This window comes from Canis lupus, chromosome 34, assembly GCF_011100685.1.
Source record: "Canis lupus familiaris isolate Mischka breed German Shepherd chromosome 34, alternate assembly UU_Cfam_GSD_1.0, whole genome shotgun sequence".
Taxonomy (NCBI): Eukaryota; Metazoa; Chordata; class Mammalia; order Carnivora; family Canidae; genus Canis; species Canis lupus.
In genome coordinates, this window is record NC_049255.1 from 11,972,159 (window position 1) to 11,990,292 (window position 18,134).

Below are 18,134 nucleotides of genomic sequence, written 5' to 3' on the forward strand. Positions count from 1 at the left end.
ACCGAGTTTCCACCGCCAGCTTCTGTGAGTGTGGCTGCTTTCCGAGGGGACCCCCACTCACTTTGCATCCATTGAGGCCGAGACGTCCACCCTGTGCTTCACCCTCAAAAATGCGCTCTTCATCTTCATCTCCGCCACAGAAGGTAGGAGGACAGGCACCACGATGCAGAACAGCGAGAGCCGAGGGGGCAGGACTGTCCCCGACGGCGCTTTCCTCTTCTGTCCAAACAGGAATTTTAGTTTTCCTTGAAATTGCATTGTCTGGTGTTTTAAAGACAGAAATGAAGGTGTGTTCACAGAGCGAATTAGCGACACTGACACCATCCAAGAATGCAGAACTCACATTCTCAGGAATAGAAACATGGAGAAGAATCTTACTCCGAGTCACTAAGGAGACACAAACCAACAATTCTTCCACACTTGGCCTACGGGGATGTGGACCACCCCAGGCCTTCAAAACCATTCAGGCTCTCTGGAGTCTCAGCAACAGCCTCTAACTGACAAGTATGCGCTCCTGTGCACACTCACAGGTGTGAGGGTGTGGGGGCTTCACCTTACATGGTCAGTGCTAATGTGCATGGACACCAGCTGTCACTGGCCCACGGCAGAGCCATCAGCCACTCCCTGGCAGGATTTGCTGGAGCAGAGGCTTCTGGGAGGCCTGTTCCAGCTGTACCTCTCCATTCCAAAATTGCCATTCCTTCATTCACAATGATAAAGCTTAGGGACAATTTGATTTTATTCAGAGTATGTAGTATGAGTTAGGCAGCCAACAAGTAATTTAGGAGTTGGTGATAAAAGAAAATAAAAGATCTTTCTACAGTGGCAAAGCTGATCTAAAACACTAACTGTCTTCAGTGCATTCCTGCGCTTGATTAAAGAATGACCCCACAATGTGGCCTCTCTCCCTAGCCCTCCAACCCTCCATCCTCTCATCCACCCATCCACCCACCCACCCATCTATCCTTCCACCCAACTGTTTACCTCATCCATCCCCCATCCTCCCATCATCCATCTGTCCAGCTCCTCATTTATCTATGAATTTACCGAATGAACAAACATTTGCAAAACACCTACTGCTCGCCTGTCACAAGCTTGATATGGAGGATTCAAGGCAGCGATGCACTCAGATATGTTCAACATCCAGCTCTCCAGAGAAAAACCTAATTTGTAATGTTTGCCCATTTCTCTGGTGGAAATATTCCCATCATGGCTGATTTCAAGCTACCAACTAAATGTCAACTGGACCTTCAAGTTCCTGATGTTGTGACAATGGGCTCTCACGGGTGGCCTGAGCTGGTCTGGCAGTTGTACTGCTTTGACCTGACTGTGGAAACAGGGTGGCTTCCATGGAGTCACAGGGGGATGCCAGGAGGAGCCCGAGTCAGGCCCATGTGCCCATTCTCGGGACATTCCTTGTCAATGCCTGAGCCCTTTCCAGTGTGTGCAGTGACGAATTTCACAGATTAATATAATCAAACATTTTCAGACAAAATTTCTGTTGCTTGTTTCCTTGATTCAGTGTGTTGTTTTACAGTTTAATTTTAACCTATATTTTAATTTCTTCTTGATTGTATATTAAATCCCTCCAATTTTATGTCATCTGGAAATAAGGATTTCCAAGTTACCAGGAATTGTTTACCTAATTTAAAAAGTATACATTCCTTATCAGCCAATAAATAGTAACTATATTAGTTTCTATCAAATTTAGAACAAAATATTATCAAAATAAAAGACTTGATGGTCAATCAATCACCTAAACAAAATGAGCAATCATCGTATGCACGGTGGCAGCAGATCCAGGACCACTGTGCAAATAAAAAGCTGCTTCTCTTGTTAAGGTCCTGGTGGGCGTGGAAAGGCCTTTAAAAATACGCAGACATGTGGGATGCCTCTGCTATAGGGCTCTGCCTGTCTTGGGTCCTCAGATATGGTCCCACCACCACCCACCAGCCCTTGGATCAGGAGAACAAATCCAAGGGACATGAATCCGCCACTATACTGCTGGATGGCTGAGGCCCACATGTGGCCATAAACGCCACATGGCCCCAGAGGCAGCCTGTGGTTATCTTTTAAGCTTCATCAGTTTGGGCAAACGCAGAGCAACCGTACAGCTTGGGTGGCCTGAGTGGGTGACATTGGACTCTGGAAGTGCAGCATCTCAGGTGAGGACATCCAGTGTGTAGGGGGATCAGCCAGGGAGGCTCGGGGCGGGCCGGGGGGGTGGGGGTGCAGAGGGGGCCGGAGTTCCGGGAGAGCCCACAAGACCACCACAAGCTCAGCCCACTCACACTGGTCAGGGCAGAGCAGACAGTGGGGAGGCTGGGTGAGGGGAGCTTCAGGAAGGGCAGTATTGGGGCACAGGACATCTGGAAAGGGGCCTGGGTATGCAAAGGAGGGACATTTTTTGGGTTTTGTTCTCTGCTCTTCTGAAATGGTTGGATATGTATTACATACGGGCAATGTTTTTCTTAAAAAAAAAAAAAAAAAAAGACCAGCCAATAGGAGAGGGTTAATGGAAAACACTGCCTACCGGTGGGCCAGTGGGATGATGAAGCCTCTCCCACTGAGCCCGGCGTGTGGCGAGGCTACCCCGTGGGATCTCTCAGTCCCAGGAGCCTGCCGCTCAGCCCAGAACCCATGGGTGACTTGGATGCAGAGTGGCTTGGGGCATGCACTTCCCAGAAGCTGCTCAACAACAGTAATGGGAAAGGCCCGAGTGAATCCGGGAAATGGAGGGCACCTTGCAAAAGGTGGGACACACCAGCAGGCAGGACACCCGGAGCTGGCGGTGACAAGCAAGGGCCGCCGGGGCTCTCCCCGGTTTGTGGGGCTGCTCCAGGGCTCCCTGGCCTCACAGCTATTGGGAGACCATCCAGGGGAACGCCCCTGTCCTCTGCCCACCTTCCCTCCCACACAGGCTGAGCGCCTCCTGGAAATTCCCAGCCCCGCGGCCGCTGAGGGTGCACCCTTCCCGGGGACCCCTGCATGGCCTCAAGGGAACGTGAGAGACCCGGAGGGGCCCGCCGTCTGGGCGGGGCTGGGGAGCAGGGCACGCATCCGCAGGCCTGGGCGTCCTGGGGTCCCAGGTCCCGGGGCTGGCTTCTCCCAGGACGCGGGAGGCCAGGCCGGCAGAGGTCTGGGTGGGCCCGGGGTCGCCCCTGCCCCCGCCCCTCTCCCCAGGGGCCAGAGCAGCTAGAGATGGAACTCCCAGGCACCTGCTCGCAGAGCGCCTGCGCGGAGCCTGCGGGGGGCGGGGGGTCTCTAGGTGTCCAGGGGGGCGGGGCGCGAGTCCGCAGGTGACACGGCCACCGGCCGCCAGGGGGCGCGCACTCACCAGGAAGCCCGACGTGCTGTCCAGCAGGCAGCGCACGCGGCACACGAAGCAGCGCGTCAGGAAGGCGGAGAAGTCCGTGGGCGAGCCCGCGCCCCCCTCCTGCGCGCGCAGCAGCCTCCCCAGGACAGCGTCCTCTGTGGCCACGACGGCAAGGGGGGGACAGGCAGTGAGTGCGCCCCGGGGGGGCTCGGGCTGCACGGGCTGAGTGGCCTGCCCCTTCCACAGGCCACGCACGTGTGCTCACAGCCACGCCCGGTCAACACGGTCACGCATGTGTGCACACGCTCATGTACAGCCACACATGGTCATACACAGCCACAAACGCGTGCATGGTCATATACATATGCTCATGTTCACACACGCACTCAGTCACATACAGTCACACGCAGGCTTCCCACACCACCGCCCTCTGCCTGGGCCCTGTGTGCTGCCACTCCCCCACAAATACACACCCACTCACACATCCCACTGCCCACACAACTCATACAGCCTCACACAACCCCAACTCATGTACCATACACACTCCCAAACGGACACACACCCCACCATATACATACACACAGCCCTCCCTCACACACACCACCCCACACATATGCAACCATCACACACATCCACACCCCACCTTGTACACACACCCCACCATACACATCCCACCATGCACACATACACCTCATCTCACACACCACACAAACCCCATCTTGCACACACCCTCACAAACACCTCACATACACATACCACCTCATAATACACGCTGCTAAACACACACACCACACACACCCCATCTTGCACACATACCACCTCACATACATACCCCGCCTCACACACAAACATCACCTCACACATACCTCACCTCACACACAGCACACACACTCACACACATACCATGCACAAACATCCCACCACACAAACACACACTGTACCACACACATCCCATCTCCCATACATACCTCAAACACACATATTACCTTACACGTACATGTTGCCAAACACACATACCTCACGTCACACACACAACCACCTTATACACATACCCTCTCTCAGACACACACAACCTCACATACATACCCCCACCACACACATCCACACCCCACCATGCACACATACTCTGCCCCCTACACCCTGCCACACACACATCCTGCCACATACACACCCATATACACACCTACCCCACCAATACCCTCACATACCCACTCCCTCCATACACCCACTCACCTCTACACATACATCTGCTCCACTACATGCACACACACATCCGCCACAACACCCATCCCCCATCTATCACATGCCCCCACTGCATGCCTGCCCTGTCTCTTGGACACACACACACACACACACACACATGTGAATTCCACTGAGCACCACTGGCGTCTCTCCCTAGGCTACCCACCCATCCTCATCCCCACAGAGATCGTTGCTCTGACAAATTTTGCCTTCATCATTTGCCCTTAAAAATATCATTTCAGTACAACTGCACGTATGATTATGAATCAGTGGTCTTGTTTTTTTCTGAGTTTTATACAATTGGCACCTGGGGTTTTCTTTTTTCACTCAACTTTGAGGTAAATCATGGTGTTGCCTGAAACTGTGGTAGAAGGTTTTCTTGAATTGTTTGCAACTTCTGACAAAGTGTGTGGAAGAGCTGGCTGGGATCCCAGTAGACGCTACCCCCTCCCCTCGACCTCCCATCTGCTCCGCTACCCATCATGGAGATGGAGGCCTGCGGCACATGTTGTGATGGCGCAGCGGCCATAGATCTGAAGGAAGTGCTTTGCTGGGCGAGGGAGGGACTCGCCCACAAGGGTGAAGAGACAACAATCTTTGGGCCTTTTTTTCGGGTGAGTCTAATGTGGGCCAAAGGAATTTCCTGGAAGATGTGCATCTTGAGGGCAAGTTTGCAGAGAGACAAGCACTGCAGCTTCTTCTGAGATGGTCTCACGCTCCAGCCATGCCAGAGATGCACATGCACGCAGGAGCTGGAGAGCTAAGTGGTGGCACCTGGAAAAGGGAGGGGTGTGTGGAATGGGGTCTCTGAAGGAGAAGGTGAGAAAGTATGATGGTCCTTTCTCAGGAGGCATCCACATGTTTACACAAACTGTTCCAAGTCTTGGTTAGACCCCCAGAAGACCCACAGACCCACCTGTCTCTGAGTGCAGGGGCTGCCCGAACACCACCTGCGGCGGGTCCATGGCCCAGTGGAGCTGCCGGCAGAAGTCCTGGCGGTCGTCCACGTGGATATAGTCGTAAATGTTTTGGTGCATCACATCCGTCTGCAACATGGCAACAGTTGTTTTAAACTAAGTGAACCTGCTTTACAAAGCCAGTGATTAATAATTGCAAAAACCATCTCAGGCTTAGCCATGGAAAGATGTCTCATGAGAAAGGCAGGAGTTTGGCCTGGAGGGCACTCCGTATCTGGGGGGATACATCTTACATACACCTGGCATGCCAGACATCTGACTCGTGCGAGGCCCCCCACCCACCCACCAGGCTGTGCTTTCGGGGACAGAGCAGGAGGCTCGGAGACCAAACATCTTCAGGGGCCAGGATACCCACTTTGCTCCAGGACTCAGGGGGCTCATCAAGCTGTGTGTTTATGATGCAGGCACTTTTTGTCCTATCACAAAAGTTTATTAGGAAAGGATCCCTGAGAAGTGAGGTGGGAACTGCCAGGTGAGACCAGAGTCTTAACATGAGACAGGAGCTGCCAGATGAGCTGGGCGCCATCAGAATAGGTGAGAGCCTGGCCAGGCCTCCTAGCCATTGACTTCCTCCATCCCCAGGCATGGCTGCTGCTTCCTTCTGTGATGCCATAGGACCTACTGGTCCCCAGCCCTCTCTCTGGTCCTCTGTCCTCCCACCTGCTTGAACCCTGAACACAGCAGCCAACCCTCAAAGGCACCAGGTCTACACTGGTAAGCTGCAGTCCAGGGCACAGAGGCTACAACCACGGGCTACAGAGATTGGCTTCTGAGGAACAGGACTACTGCAGGTTGTCAGCAGAAGAGTTTTCAGGGAATAGTGCACACCTCCCTCTTACCCTCTTTTAACTAAAGGGTGTCACCCATTATCCACACTGAGACCCTGGCCGTGGAATGACACCTGAATAACAACTGGGTGATTTCTTCAGAGTGGGCCATTTCTACGTTTGTGTCATTTCCCAATAGGACCATTACGATAATTAGCTGGAGAGGAAGTTCCTGAAGAACGAAGACCAGAAGTTAGTTTACTTCTAAAGAAAGTAACTAGTAAGCTCTCCCAGACTGGATGAGACCCACCATCTTTTCCAGGGGCCCAACTCTGGTCCATAATTCCATGGCTAAGGTTCACTGGGACCCCCCAATGTCGAACAAGATGCAACTGCAGGAAAGTAGAAAAGGAACATGATCATCACTTGAAGTCTGAACTACAATCACTTGTGCATTCCTTAGTCCACGGAGAGTGTTTTCAGAGAAAGAAGTGGTCACAGAGAGGTCAGAATGCTTGCTCCTTGGTCATTGTCATCCAGGGTCAGAGGCTCTGGATGTGAACTTGGGGCCAAAAGGCAGAGACCAACTCATGGTGAAAGTGGACACACCAGGCTTTCCCCCACTCACCTGCCAGCTCCTAGCTCATCTGGTGGCCCTATGATCATGAGTGCCCTTCCCACAGGGCTGCTTTCCTAATAAACTCCTCTGATTCAGTACAATATATTGGTTGAGAAGTGCCCAAATCCTAGGCATACAGTTGGATGAGTGAGTTCTCAGTATACCCAACACTCAGATCAGGAAACAGGACACAACAGCTTCTCAGAGCTCCTTCCCCATATCCTCCTGGGGTGGCTGAGGTGCAGCCTACTCGTGCTGCGGTCTGGTTATGTTTGTAAACGGAACACTGTTCTCCGATGTCTGTCCTCCCGCTCGTCACAGTTGTAACGTGTTCACCCATGCCGTGTGTGTGGCAGCACTTTCCCATGCCCACAGGGAGAGTGTTTCCCCTGGACTAACCCACAAGGTGCTGCTGTGTCTGAGTGCATCGCTCTTAGGTGCAAACTTGAGGGTAGGGTTCCTAGGTCGGGGGTGCCAGAGGGCCTGTGTTAGTAGACAGCACCAAGCACCTTTCCAGAGTGAGTGCACAAATACGCCACTGCAGCAGCGCATAGCAGACCCGTCGCTTTACACTCTGGCTGACACACGACACTCCCTAGCCTTCTGCGTCTGAGCCACAGTGGTGCACGTGCCATGGTTTCTCACCGTGGTTTTAACCTGCACATCATGAAGATGAAATTGTGCATCTTCTCACGTATTATTTGGTCTTCAGGTACAAGTGTGATCGTGTGTGCCTATGTCGTGTGGGAGGGCGCGTGTCAGCTGTTTGTGCCCTCCTCTCAGACTTCCGTTGAGGTACATTGTTGATTTTTCAGTTCTGCATCTGCTCTGGAATTGGGTCCTCTGCTAGGTGGGCTCTGTTGACAACATCACCACTTCCTGGCCTGCCATCCTGCTCTTCTGGTGGATCTAATGCAGCCAATTTATCAGTCTTTCCTCATGCGTGGGGTCTTGCCCTCATCAATCCCCTAACTCAGTCCTGAAGCTTCTAGAAACTTCTACTATCACTTGATATTTACTATGCATGGTGTGAGGTAAGAGTCCGGATTAATTTCTTTTCCGGTTCACCCAGATTGTTGACAAGACCACCATTTCCCCACCACTGGGCAGCATCCTCTTTGCTATAAATCCCACGATCCTGCACCTGTATCTGCTCTGAGCCCCTAGTTCTGTCCTGTGGGCCTGTTTATCAACCTTTGTGCCAATCCCACACTGTCCCAACAACCGGGTTTCATAGGCAGTCTTGTGTCCAGCATGTAAGTGCCCTGTAATCACCACTCTTACTCCTTTGCCCTCTCCAGATGGTCCTGGATAGTCCCATCTCTCTGCATTCCCAAAAGCTTGGCCATTTCCACCTAGAAAACTGCTCTTTTTTTTTTAATAAATTTATTTTTTATTGGTGTTCAATTTACCAACATACAGAATAACACCCAGTGCTCATCCCGTCAAGTGCCCCCCTCAGTGCCCGTCACCCATTCACCCCCACCCCCCACCCTCCTCCCCTTCCACCACCCCTAGTTCGTTTCCTAGAGTTAGGAGTCTTTATGTTCTGTCTCCCTTTCTGATATTTCCTACACACTTCTTCTCCCTTCCCTTATATTCCCTTTCACTATTATTTATATTCCCCAAATGAATGAGAACATATAATGTTTGTCCTTCTCCGATTGACTTACTTCACTAAGCATAATACCCTTCAGTTCCATCCATGTTGAAGCAAATGGTGGGTATTTGTCATTTCTAATGGCTGAGTAATATTCCATTGTATACATAGACCACATCTTCTTTATCCATTCATCTTTCGATGGACACCGAGGCTCCTTCCACAGTTTGGCTATCGTGGCCATTGCTGCTAGAAACATCGGGGTGCAGGTGTCCCGGCGTTTCATTGCATCTGTATCTTTGTGGTAAATCCCCAACAGTGCAATTGCTGGGTCATAGGGCAGGTCTATTTTTAACTCTTTGAGGAACCTCCACACAGTTTTCCAGAGTGGCTGCACCAGTTCACATTCCCACCAACAGTACAAGAGGGTTTCCCTTTCTCCGCATCCTCTCCAACATTTGTGGTTTCCTGCCTTGTTAATTTTCCCCATTCTCACAGGTGTGAGGTGGTATCTCATTGTGGTTTTGATTTGTATTTCCCTGATGGCAAGTGATGCAGAGCATTTTCTCATGTGAGTGTTGGCCATGCCTATGTCTTCCTCTGTGAGATTTCTCTTCATGTCTTTTGCCCATTTCATGATTGGATTGTTTGTTTCTTTGGTGTTGAGTTTAATAAGTTCTTTATAGATCTTGGAAACTAGCCCTTTATCTGATATGTCATTTGCAAATATCTTCTCCCATTCTGTAGGTTGTCTTTGAGTTTTGTTGACTGTATCCTTTGCTGTGCAAAAGCTTCTTATCTTGATGAAGTCCCAATAGTTCATTTTTGCTTTTGTTTCTTTTGCCTTCGTGGATGTATCTTGCAAGAAGTTACTGTGGCTGAGTTCAAAAAGGGTGTTGCCTGTGTTCTCCTCTAGGATTTTGATGGAATCTTGTCTCACATTTAGATCTTTCATCCACTTTGAGTTTATCTTTGTGTATGGTGAAAGAGAGTGGTCTAGTTTCATTCTTCTGCATGTGGATGTCCAATTATCCCAGCACCATTTATTGAAGAGACTGTCTTTCTTCCAATGGATAGTCTTTCCTCCTTTATCGAATATTAGTTGACCATAAAGTTCAGGGTCCACTTCTGGGTTCTCTAAAGCTGCTCATTTTTTATGTCAGCACCTCTACAACGTGATCTGACATCTTTATAATGATAATTGGAGCCCTCCAATTCATAAATATGGCATATCCTTCTGTTTATCTAGTTCTTCTTTAATTTCTATAAATAATGTTTTATATTTTGTGTGAGGTACTGCCTACCACTTGGTTGACTCATTGTGGGAATTTGGTATTCCTCTATCCTGCTGTAGATGATGGCATTTCCCCATGCTGACCTCTGAGCACCGGGCAGTCACAGTTCCCATGGTGAGTTAATACACAGGGACTGTCATTCAGTTGTTCTCTCGTGAGTTTTGGTGGGTGATCCCATGCTTTGCAGAATCCCAGAAAGCGGGTGTCCCTGTTCATGTGTTCCCACACCTTAGTTAATTAATATGGACAGGATTGTGGAATTAATGCAAGAGGGGGTCTGCAGCTTAACCAAACCAGGAGACAGACCAACTGGAAAGATATTTCTGACTCAGACAAATTTGAGGACGTATCCAGTATGGATACTTTTCAGGTTGGGGGAATAAAGTACCGACTAGTGTGACACGTCTGACTGCCCTTAGTCTCCTTCCTGTCCCAGGATCTGCTCCCTACAGAGCAAGGTCGAGAAAAATACGCAGTGGGGAGATGTGACAAGGAGTAGAGAGAGTAACATAATAATTATTCAAATAGTGGAGCGAAATATGGTCTATATATACAATGGAATATTACTCAGCCATCAGAAAGGAAGAATACCTACCATTGGCTTCAACGTGAATGGAACTGGAGGGTATTATGCTGAGTGATGTAAGTCAATCAGAGAGGACAATCATCATATGGTTGATCCTGGGGTACTGGGATCGAGTCCAACATTGGCTCCCTGCATGGAGCCTGCTTCTCCCTCTATGTCTCTGCCTCTCTCTCTCTCCCTCTCTCAATCTCTCTCTCTCTTTCTCATAAATAAATAAAATCTTTTTTAAAAAGAATAAATAAATAATATAAAAAAAGAAATAGTGAAAGGGATTATAAGGGAAAGGAGGAAAAATGAGTGAGAAAAATTAGAGAGGGAGACAAAACAAACCATGAGTCTGAGACTCCTAACTCTGGGAAACGAACAAAGTGTAGTAGAAGGGGAGTTGGGCGGGGGGTTGCGCGGGGGGTTGGGGTGACTGGGTGATGGGCACTGAGGAGGGCACTTGACGGGATGAGCACTGGGTGTTATATGTTGGCAAATCAAACTTCAATTTAAAAAATAGGTAAAAAAATAGTGGAGCAAAAATCAAATAGTGGAAAAACAAACACAGCTTTGATAAAGTACACACAGCCTTTATTTTAGCTCTAAGTCACCACTTATGGAGTTAAGAATAAAATCATTACCAATTTTTACAAACCTCATTCCAATCATTGTCATCTTTACTTTCTGTGCAAATTGTGTACACATCTGGTACCTGCCTGTGGGATCTTAGCTGCTCTAGTGCCATCACCGGGTTCACATAGGGACAGCATTCCCCCAGCTGCTGGCCTTTGAGGGAACCGACCATGTCTTGAATCAGTAAATGTCAATGGCAACTAAAATATGCATCTAAAACTTGTTCATCACAAAGACTCCTGAATCTGAAGATACTAAAATAATGGATTTCCGACTTTTAAAGCATTTTGTGAAAGAAGCTCACAACAGCACAAAGCTGTTCTAATATTTTCCTGAAACATTTTGCATAAATAGAGGCAATGCCTGATTAAATGGCATTTGGAAACAATTTCCTTATAATAAAAGGCAAAACTTTATTTTGCATCTAACACTTGGTGGAAAATAACCAAGCTCCAAGAAAACAGAGAATCCAGGTAGTATGTTTAGGCAGAGGACCATAGCTGCTCCTCAGGACATTTGTATTTACCACCGAGGCAGCCCCCGGATCATGGCTGAAGGTGGGCACCCTGGGTGTGTCTGGAGAATCCACAGGGCAACTCAGCTCACAGTGGAGGAGGAGAATCCTGAGCTTGGAAAAGGCAGACCAGACCCATTTTTCTAGATTTGGGGCTTGTACATGGAGTCAGGGAGACAAAACCAAGGGCTTCATCGTTTGGAGGCTGGAATCACATGGTGTCCACAGCTTGGTTGTGGCCACCAGCGGGCCTCTGAGCTCCGTGCTGCACAAGGGGCCCCGTGGTTAGAGAGCCATGCAAGCACAGCTACCTTGAGAGTCAGGGGGCTCCTCTGTTGGGTGATGTCTTCCCCAGCACTTCCCATCTCCTGCCACGCATCTTGCACATCTTCAGGAGGCGGAGACAGACCCAAGGACACAGTGGTGGGGCCCTATCATCACCTACTGCAGCCTCCCGTGAGTGTCACCAGGCAGCTGATTGCTCTGCTCATGGAGGAGGAAACAGGCTCAGAGAGAGTAGGGCTGTGCTAGACCCACTGTCTGACCGGGTGGCCCCAGGAGTGCCCTTGGTGGTCACCACACCCACCACACTTCAGCTAGCCCACACCCAGCCCTGTCTGGGGGTCCTGGCCAGACCTTGCCTCCACGAGCCACAGGGCCGACCCAGGCCATCCTGTGAGAAGGCCAGTGGCCAGGACACCATGTGTCACCCTTCGGTCCTGGGCTCAGGTGGTAGGAAAGCAAATGTAGAGGTGAGTGTAAGAGGAACCACTTCCCAGAATCATCTGTACAGTGACAGCCACTTCAGTTTTGGATATGAATCAAACTGACAATTCATGGAAATTAGATGGAATGCTCCAATCAGCCTCAGGGGTCTCAGACCGACTTGAATTTTCACATGTGTTAAAGGACCCTCATTGTCTGATACTGGCTTCCACTGCCCTTCGCTTCTGGGCACCCTTGGGTCTTCCACCTACCTAGCGAGATTTTTGTTATCAACTCCACATACTGCCTCACTTGGTTCTGATCCTGGATCTTGCACACGTTTCCCCTCTGCTGGCAAAGGTTCTCCTGGCACCACAGGAGGGCGGCTGGGCCCCTGAGTGTCGGCCACACCTGGCCCAGGTCTGCCCGCCATGGGGTAGCCTCCCCCAGGACCTGGCCAGCTTCCTGGTGGGCAGTTTTCCCCTGGCTTGGGGCACCTCCGTGACCTCTCTACCACCCAGGGGCCATGGCCTCACCCTCACCAGTGAGGAGGGCCCGGCCTCCTGCAGGCTCTGTGGCCTCTCCACACTCTGTGCTCTTGTGTTCCTAGTTAATGATTCTTTATACTAAACTTACAGTAATTCTTTATATTAAGCCATTCAAATCACTTCACAGTTCCTGCCTCCAAATAGGACCCTGACTGATAGACACACGATATGCCTCATTTTTCAAAGTTCTGTTTTGTTCTTTCTCTAAGCTGCCTATTTCTATGTCGAATGGAGTGTGTTCATAATTTTGCATGGTGAACCCCTCTTCAGAGAGAATGGCTGTGACCCTACTGCTGAAAGGTCATATTTGTGTTTCCCTGGGCCCTGAGATTTCTTCTGTCCACTGCTAGCTCTGGACTTGGGGGCCTGCCTCACACAAGAGTGTGAGTTTGGGATTTGAACTTCAAGCTGAAGCTTTGGATTTCTCATGAGCAACTTCCTTCCCTCTCAGAGTCCAGGCAAAGGTGTCCTTTTCTCTCCCTGGGCCATGGGTGGGGGTTCCAGTGCACCTCTTCTTGGAGGAGGATTCCAGTGTTTGATGGGTCTCAACCCCAGAGCCCTGCCCAGATATTTGGAATCATCCAGCCTGGGCAGGCCTGGGGCAACGGGCCAAATGAATGAATTGTCTGCACATCAGTAAGGGCATTTCTTTTTTTTTTTCTTTTCTTTTTTTAAAGATTTATTTATTTATGATAGAGAGAGAGGCAGAGACACAGGCAGAGGGAGAAGCAGGCTCCATGCCAGGAGCCCGATGTGGGACTCGATCCCGGGACTCCAGGATCGTGCCCTGGGCCAAAGGCAGGCACCAAACCGCTGAGCCACCCAGGGATCCCCAATAAGGGCATTTCCAGAACACACCATTCCCTGAACGTGCCCTCTACCTGAGGTTCCAGACAGGGATACTGCAGCAAGGAGAGGCGCCCTGGTGCTCACCAGCCTCTCACTGAGTGAGAGACGGTGGTCAGGGCACAGCCAGCAGAAGTCACTGTCCCGTATGCTTGTGACACCCTGGACACTGTCACATGTTTTGCATGACCCCAAACCCTAGAGAAAGCTGAGGTGTGGAAATCCTTACCTGATAAAAGCTCCATGATAGGAGAAGCCTGATTTTACAGGTGTTTAAGGCTGGAAGACAGAAAGCACATGCAAGACAGTGGGAGCCACTGAGTAGTAGATGGAAGAGCTGTTTACCTGGTGGAAGCCCAGATAGTCCACGATTGTTGCTGACGCATAAAATATCATGCCTTCTGCACTCACGACGAGGGCAAAGCCATCGAGAGACTAGAAGAGACAAGAACTTGAGTTGGCTCCTGCATGCATTCTTAAAATCCTCACAATGAGAAAGTGCAAGGATTGTTTTTGCTGCATTTTCAACCATTTCTCCCATTTTGTAGTCTGTATTCACAACCTCCAGAAACACCCACTTTTAATTTATGACTCTTATGCAACAGATCCCAAGTTAGCAGATGACAGGGGATCTTGGTCATGGGTTATAAGCTTCAAGACTTGTGTCCTTCTTTATCTAGTGATTATAAAACTCATGTTTCACAAAATGCAAACATCATCATGACGAGCTGAGACTCCACCAGTACCTAGACATTATACGAGCCTTACTTCACTATGTGGACTGTCTCTGTTCATGCCTTTCTTCCAGCCTGTGTTATGGTTTTCCTTGGTTTTATCATGAAAAAATTTTGACCTCCATCAAACACTATTTCTACATCTACTGAAATAATCACATAATATTTCTTTAGCCTATTAATGTGGCAAATTTGGTGACAGGTTTCTGATGATGAATCATTCTTGCATATTATGGGGTAAGTCTCATCGTAATTTTTATTTTTACTTTTTAAATATTTTATTTATTTATCCATGAGACACAGAGAGAAAGGCAGAGACACAGGTAGAGGTTGAAGCAGGCTCCCTGTGGAGCCTGATGCAGGACTCATAATTTTTAATATGTTCTTGGAATTGATTCATTTCACTTAGGAGATATTCATCTATACTTAAGGAAAAACTAGGTTATGACTTCATAAATATTTCAATTTGTATCTTTAAAATACAGACATTTAGAGACTTTAGATCAACTTTTATGAAGCTTGTGGCTAATGGCAGTGTATCACAATACTCATTTCCCTTAATTTTGGATGATGTGTAGTACTTTTCTTTCTTCTTTCCTCCTTTGTTCCTTTGTTTCTTTTTAAATTTTTTGCCAACTTATTAAGTAATAAATTTTTTAATATTACTATAAATTTCATATCTTTGAGTATTAATGGGATTGATATTAATGAGATCTCATACATTCACTGCTAACCTGTACTTCTTAAGTAAACTGTCCATGCACATCATGTGCTAATTTTTCTGTTAGGGTTTATAAATATCAATTTATAAGAGCTTTTAAATGACTGGTATTGAAGTTTTCTAGGCATCCTAGGATAATGGCAGCCACTTAAACCCAAATACCTTCACTTCTAAATGATGGAAAACAACAAGAATGAGCAAAACTATACAAATCCATGCCCTTGTCATGATGAGAACAAAGGGAGTTGGTAACTTCCAAGTACATATTAGAAGAAAAGACAGTGCTAAGTCCCAGTGAGCTATGGAAGGAAGAAAGTGTGTAGTTTCCTCTTATGAAACTAGGGGAAAGGAGACAATCAAATCCAATGTAAGTGGAAGAAAAAAAAAAGCAAGAATGGAAACAATTGATAATATTGTTTAAAACTGACAAATAATAAACATCACGAACAAAGTCAAATTCGGTTCTTTGGAAAGATTAATAAAATTGATAAGCCCCTAGCAAATTTGATCAAGAAAAATAAAAATTGGGCAGCCCGGGTGGCTCAGTGTTTTAGTGCCACCTTCTGCCCAGGTCGTGGTCCTGGAGACCCAGGATTGAGTCCCACATCAGGCACCCTGCATGGACCTGCTTCTTCCTCTGCCTTTGTCTCTACCTCTCTCTCTCTCTCTCTTTCTCTCTTTCTCTCTCTCTGTCTCTCATGAATAAATAAATGAAATTTTAAAAAATGCTTTTTTAAAAAATAAAAATTACTGCCACCAGAGATTTAAAATCATTACAGATCCTACATACATGAAAAGAGTAGTAAGAAAATATTAAGAATGAAATTCAATAAATTAAGCAATTTCAATGAAATGGACAAATTCCCTGAAACATACTAACAAAAGTGATATAAGAACGGCCAGAAGGGGCACCTGGGTGATTCAGTCAGTTAAGCATCCAACTTTTGATTTCAGCTCAGGTCATGATCTTATGGTCATGAGATCGAGGTCTGCATGGGGCTCCACACTGGGAATAGAGCCTGCTTGAGAATCTCTCTCTCTCCCCTTCGCCCTTCCCCACCCTGTGCATGCTCTCTCTCTCTCTCAAAAAAGGAACAACTAGAAAATCTAAATAGCCTAATATCTATTAAACAAATTGAAAATTTTAAAAAGATTTTATTTATTTATTTGAGAGAAAGAGAGCATAAGCAGGGGGAGGTGCAGAGGAAGAAGGAGAAGCAGACTCTGTGTTGAGCAGGGAGCCCAGTGACACAGGGCTGGATTCCAGGACCCCGAGATCATGACTGGAGCCAAAGTTAGGTGCTGCACCGACTAAGCCCCCCAGGTGCCCCTACACAAATCAAATTTGTAGTAAAAACCTTCCCATAAAGAAAACTCCAGTCCCATATCAAAAAACATAAAATACCTAGGAATACATCTAATAAAAGACGTGCAGAACCCGAATATCCAAGAGATATGCTATGTTCTTGGATTGAAAGGTGCAGGGACGCCTGGGTGGCTCAGTGGTTGAGTGCCTGCCTTCGGCCTAAGGAGTGACCCAAGGGTCCTGGGATCGAGTCCTGCATCAGGCTCCCTGCTCAGCGAGGAGCCTGCTTCTCCCTCTGCCTGTGTCTCTGCCTCTCTCTCTGTGTCTCTCATGAATAAATAAATAAAATATTTTTAAAAAAGAAAGATTTTGTGCAGATGGAGTCCAGTTTCCGAAATCCATCTGTGGATGTGATGCCACCCAATCCCAATCTCATGTGCAAAGGGCCCACTTTACTAAAGAAACCATGGTAAAGAAGGACACGATTTCAGAACTTATGCTGACTTCTGACTTAGTGTAAAGTCGTGGTAACCAGGACAACATGGCGTTAACGTGTCTGGAACAGCTGGTTGTCTATACGGAAAAAATGAACACTGACTCCTATCTAATTCCACAAAAATTAATTCAAGACATAGTTTAGGACTAAAGATAAAATCCCATAGTCATAAGATTTCTAGAGGAAAATAAAATGTCTTCATGAGTTTGGGATAGGCAGATATGGATAGGACAAAACACTAGCCCTTCGTGGGAAAACTTGACAGACTGGGCTTTATTAAAAGACACTATTTAAGAATGAAGACACAAGCCACAGACTGAGAAAACAATATTTATGGTACATTGACAAAGGACTTTACCCAGAATATATAAAGAAGGTCTATAAATCAATAGTAAAAGGATGAACAACCCAATTTTTAAAAATGGGCTAAAGACTTGAACAGACCATTTTACTAAGGAGATGGAAGAATGGACTACAGATGGAAACTCACCAACATCACTAGTCATCAGAAAAATGCAAATGAAAATCGTATTAAGATACCATTTCACACACACTGGGATGATTACAGTCAAGAAAACAGGTAACACTAAGCGTTGGTGAGGGTATGAACTGGTAAGAACAGAAAATGCAACAATCACATTGGGAAACTATCTTGTGATTCCTCATAAACACAAATGTGCACCTCTCCTATGACCAGAAACGCCACACTATTTGTGCTCACCCAAGTGAAATGGGTGTGTTCACAAAAACACTCCAAAATGCAATGTTCATAGTGGCCTTATTCACAAGACTCAAACTCTGGAAACAACCCAGCAGCTATCAACCTGCGAACACACTGCAGAATAACCCTAATGTGGGAACCACCATGCGGATTGTGGGGCCTGTGTGTCTGTTTACACAGAGCCCAAGAGCAGGCCAAACAAATCCATGGGATAAATGCCAGAACCCAGCTCCCTGGCAGTGGCAGAGGGGAACAAATTAAAGGAAAGTAGGAGAAAGACCTCTATACAAATAAATTTGAAAACCTAAATAAGTGTATGTTTTCCTAGGAAAATATGATTTACCAGAATGGACCCATTAGGGACAGAAACCTTAATTGATTTCTGTAGAAGAAACAGAAGAAGTTACCAAGGAGCCAGCCCACAAATATGTACCCTGCCCAGATGGCTTTAAAATGTAATTCCACCAAGAATTAAAGATCAGATCACATTGATGCCCCATAAATTGTCCCAGAGCATAGAAAC

The 18,134-nt window shown here is 47.5% G+C and overlaps 1 protein-coding gene across 3 annotated transcripts in view; it reads right to left on the bottom strand.

Annotated features, from left to right (window-relative positions):
- AHRR (aryl-hydrocarbon receptor repressor) overlaps window positions 1-18,134 on the bottom strand; it is an 80,557-nt gene that overhangs the window by 8,626 nt on the left and 53,797 nt on the right. The window contains exons 1-5 of one of the 3 annotated variants that reach the window (XM_038583386.1): window positions 13,979-14,068; window positions 11,846-12,017; window positions 5,475-5,604; window positions 3,338-3,471; window positions 62-261 (exon numbers count right to left, since the gene is read on the bottom strand). In XM_038583386.1, the coding sequence (XP_038439314.1) occupies window positions 62-261; window positions 3,338-3,471; window positions 5,475-5,604; window positions 11,846-11,899 (518 nt within the window). In that variant the 5' untranslated portion in view covers window positions 11,900-12,017; window positions 13,979-14,068. Of the gene's footprint in view, window positions 1-61; window positions 262-3,337; window positions 3,472-5,474; window positions 5,605-5,821; window positions 6,527-11,845; window positions 12,018-13,978; window positions 14,069-18,134 lie in introns of those variants that run through there. The other 2 variants (XM_038583385.1, XM_038583384.1) reach the window with 2 other exon arrangements.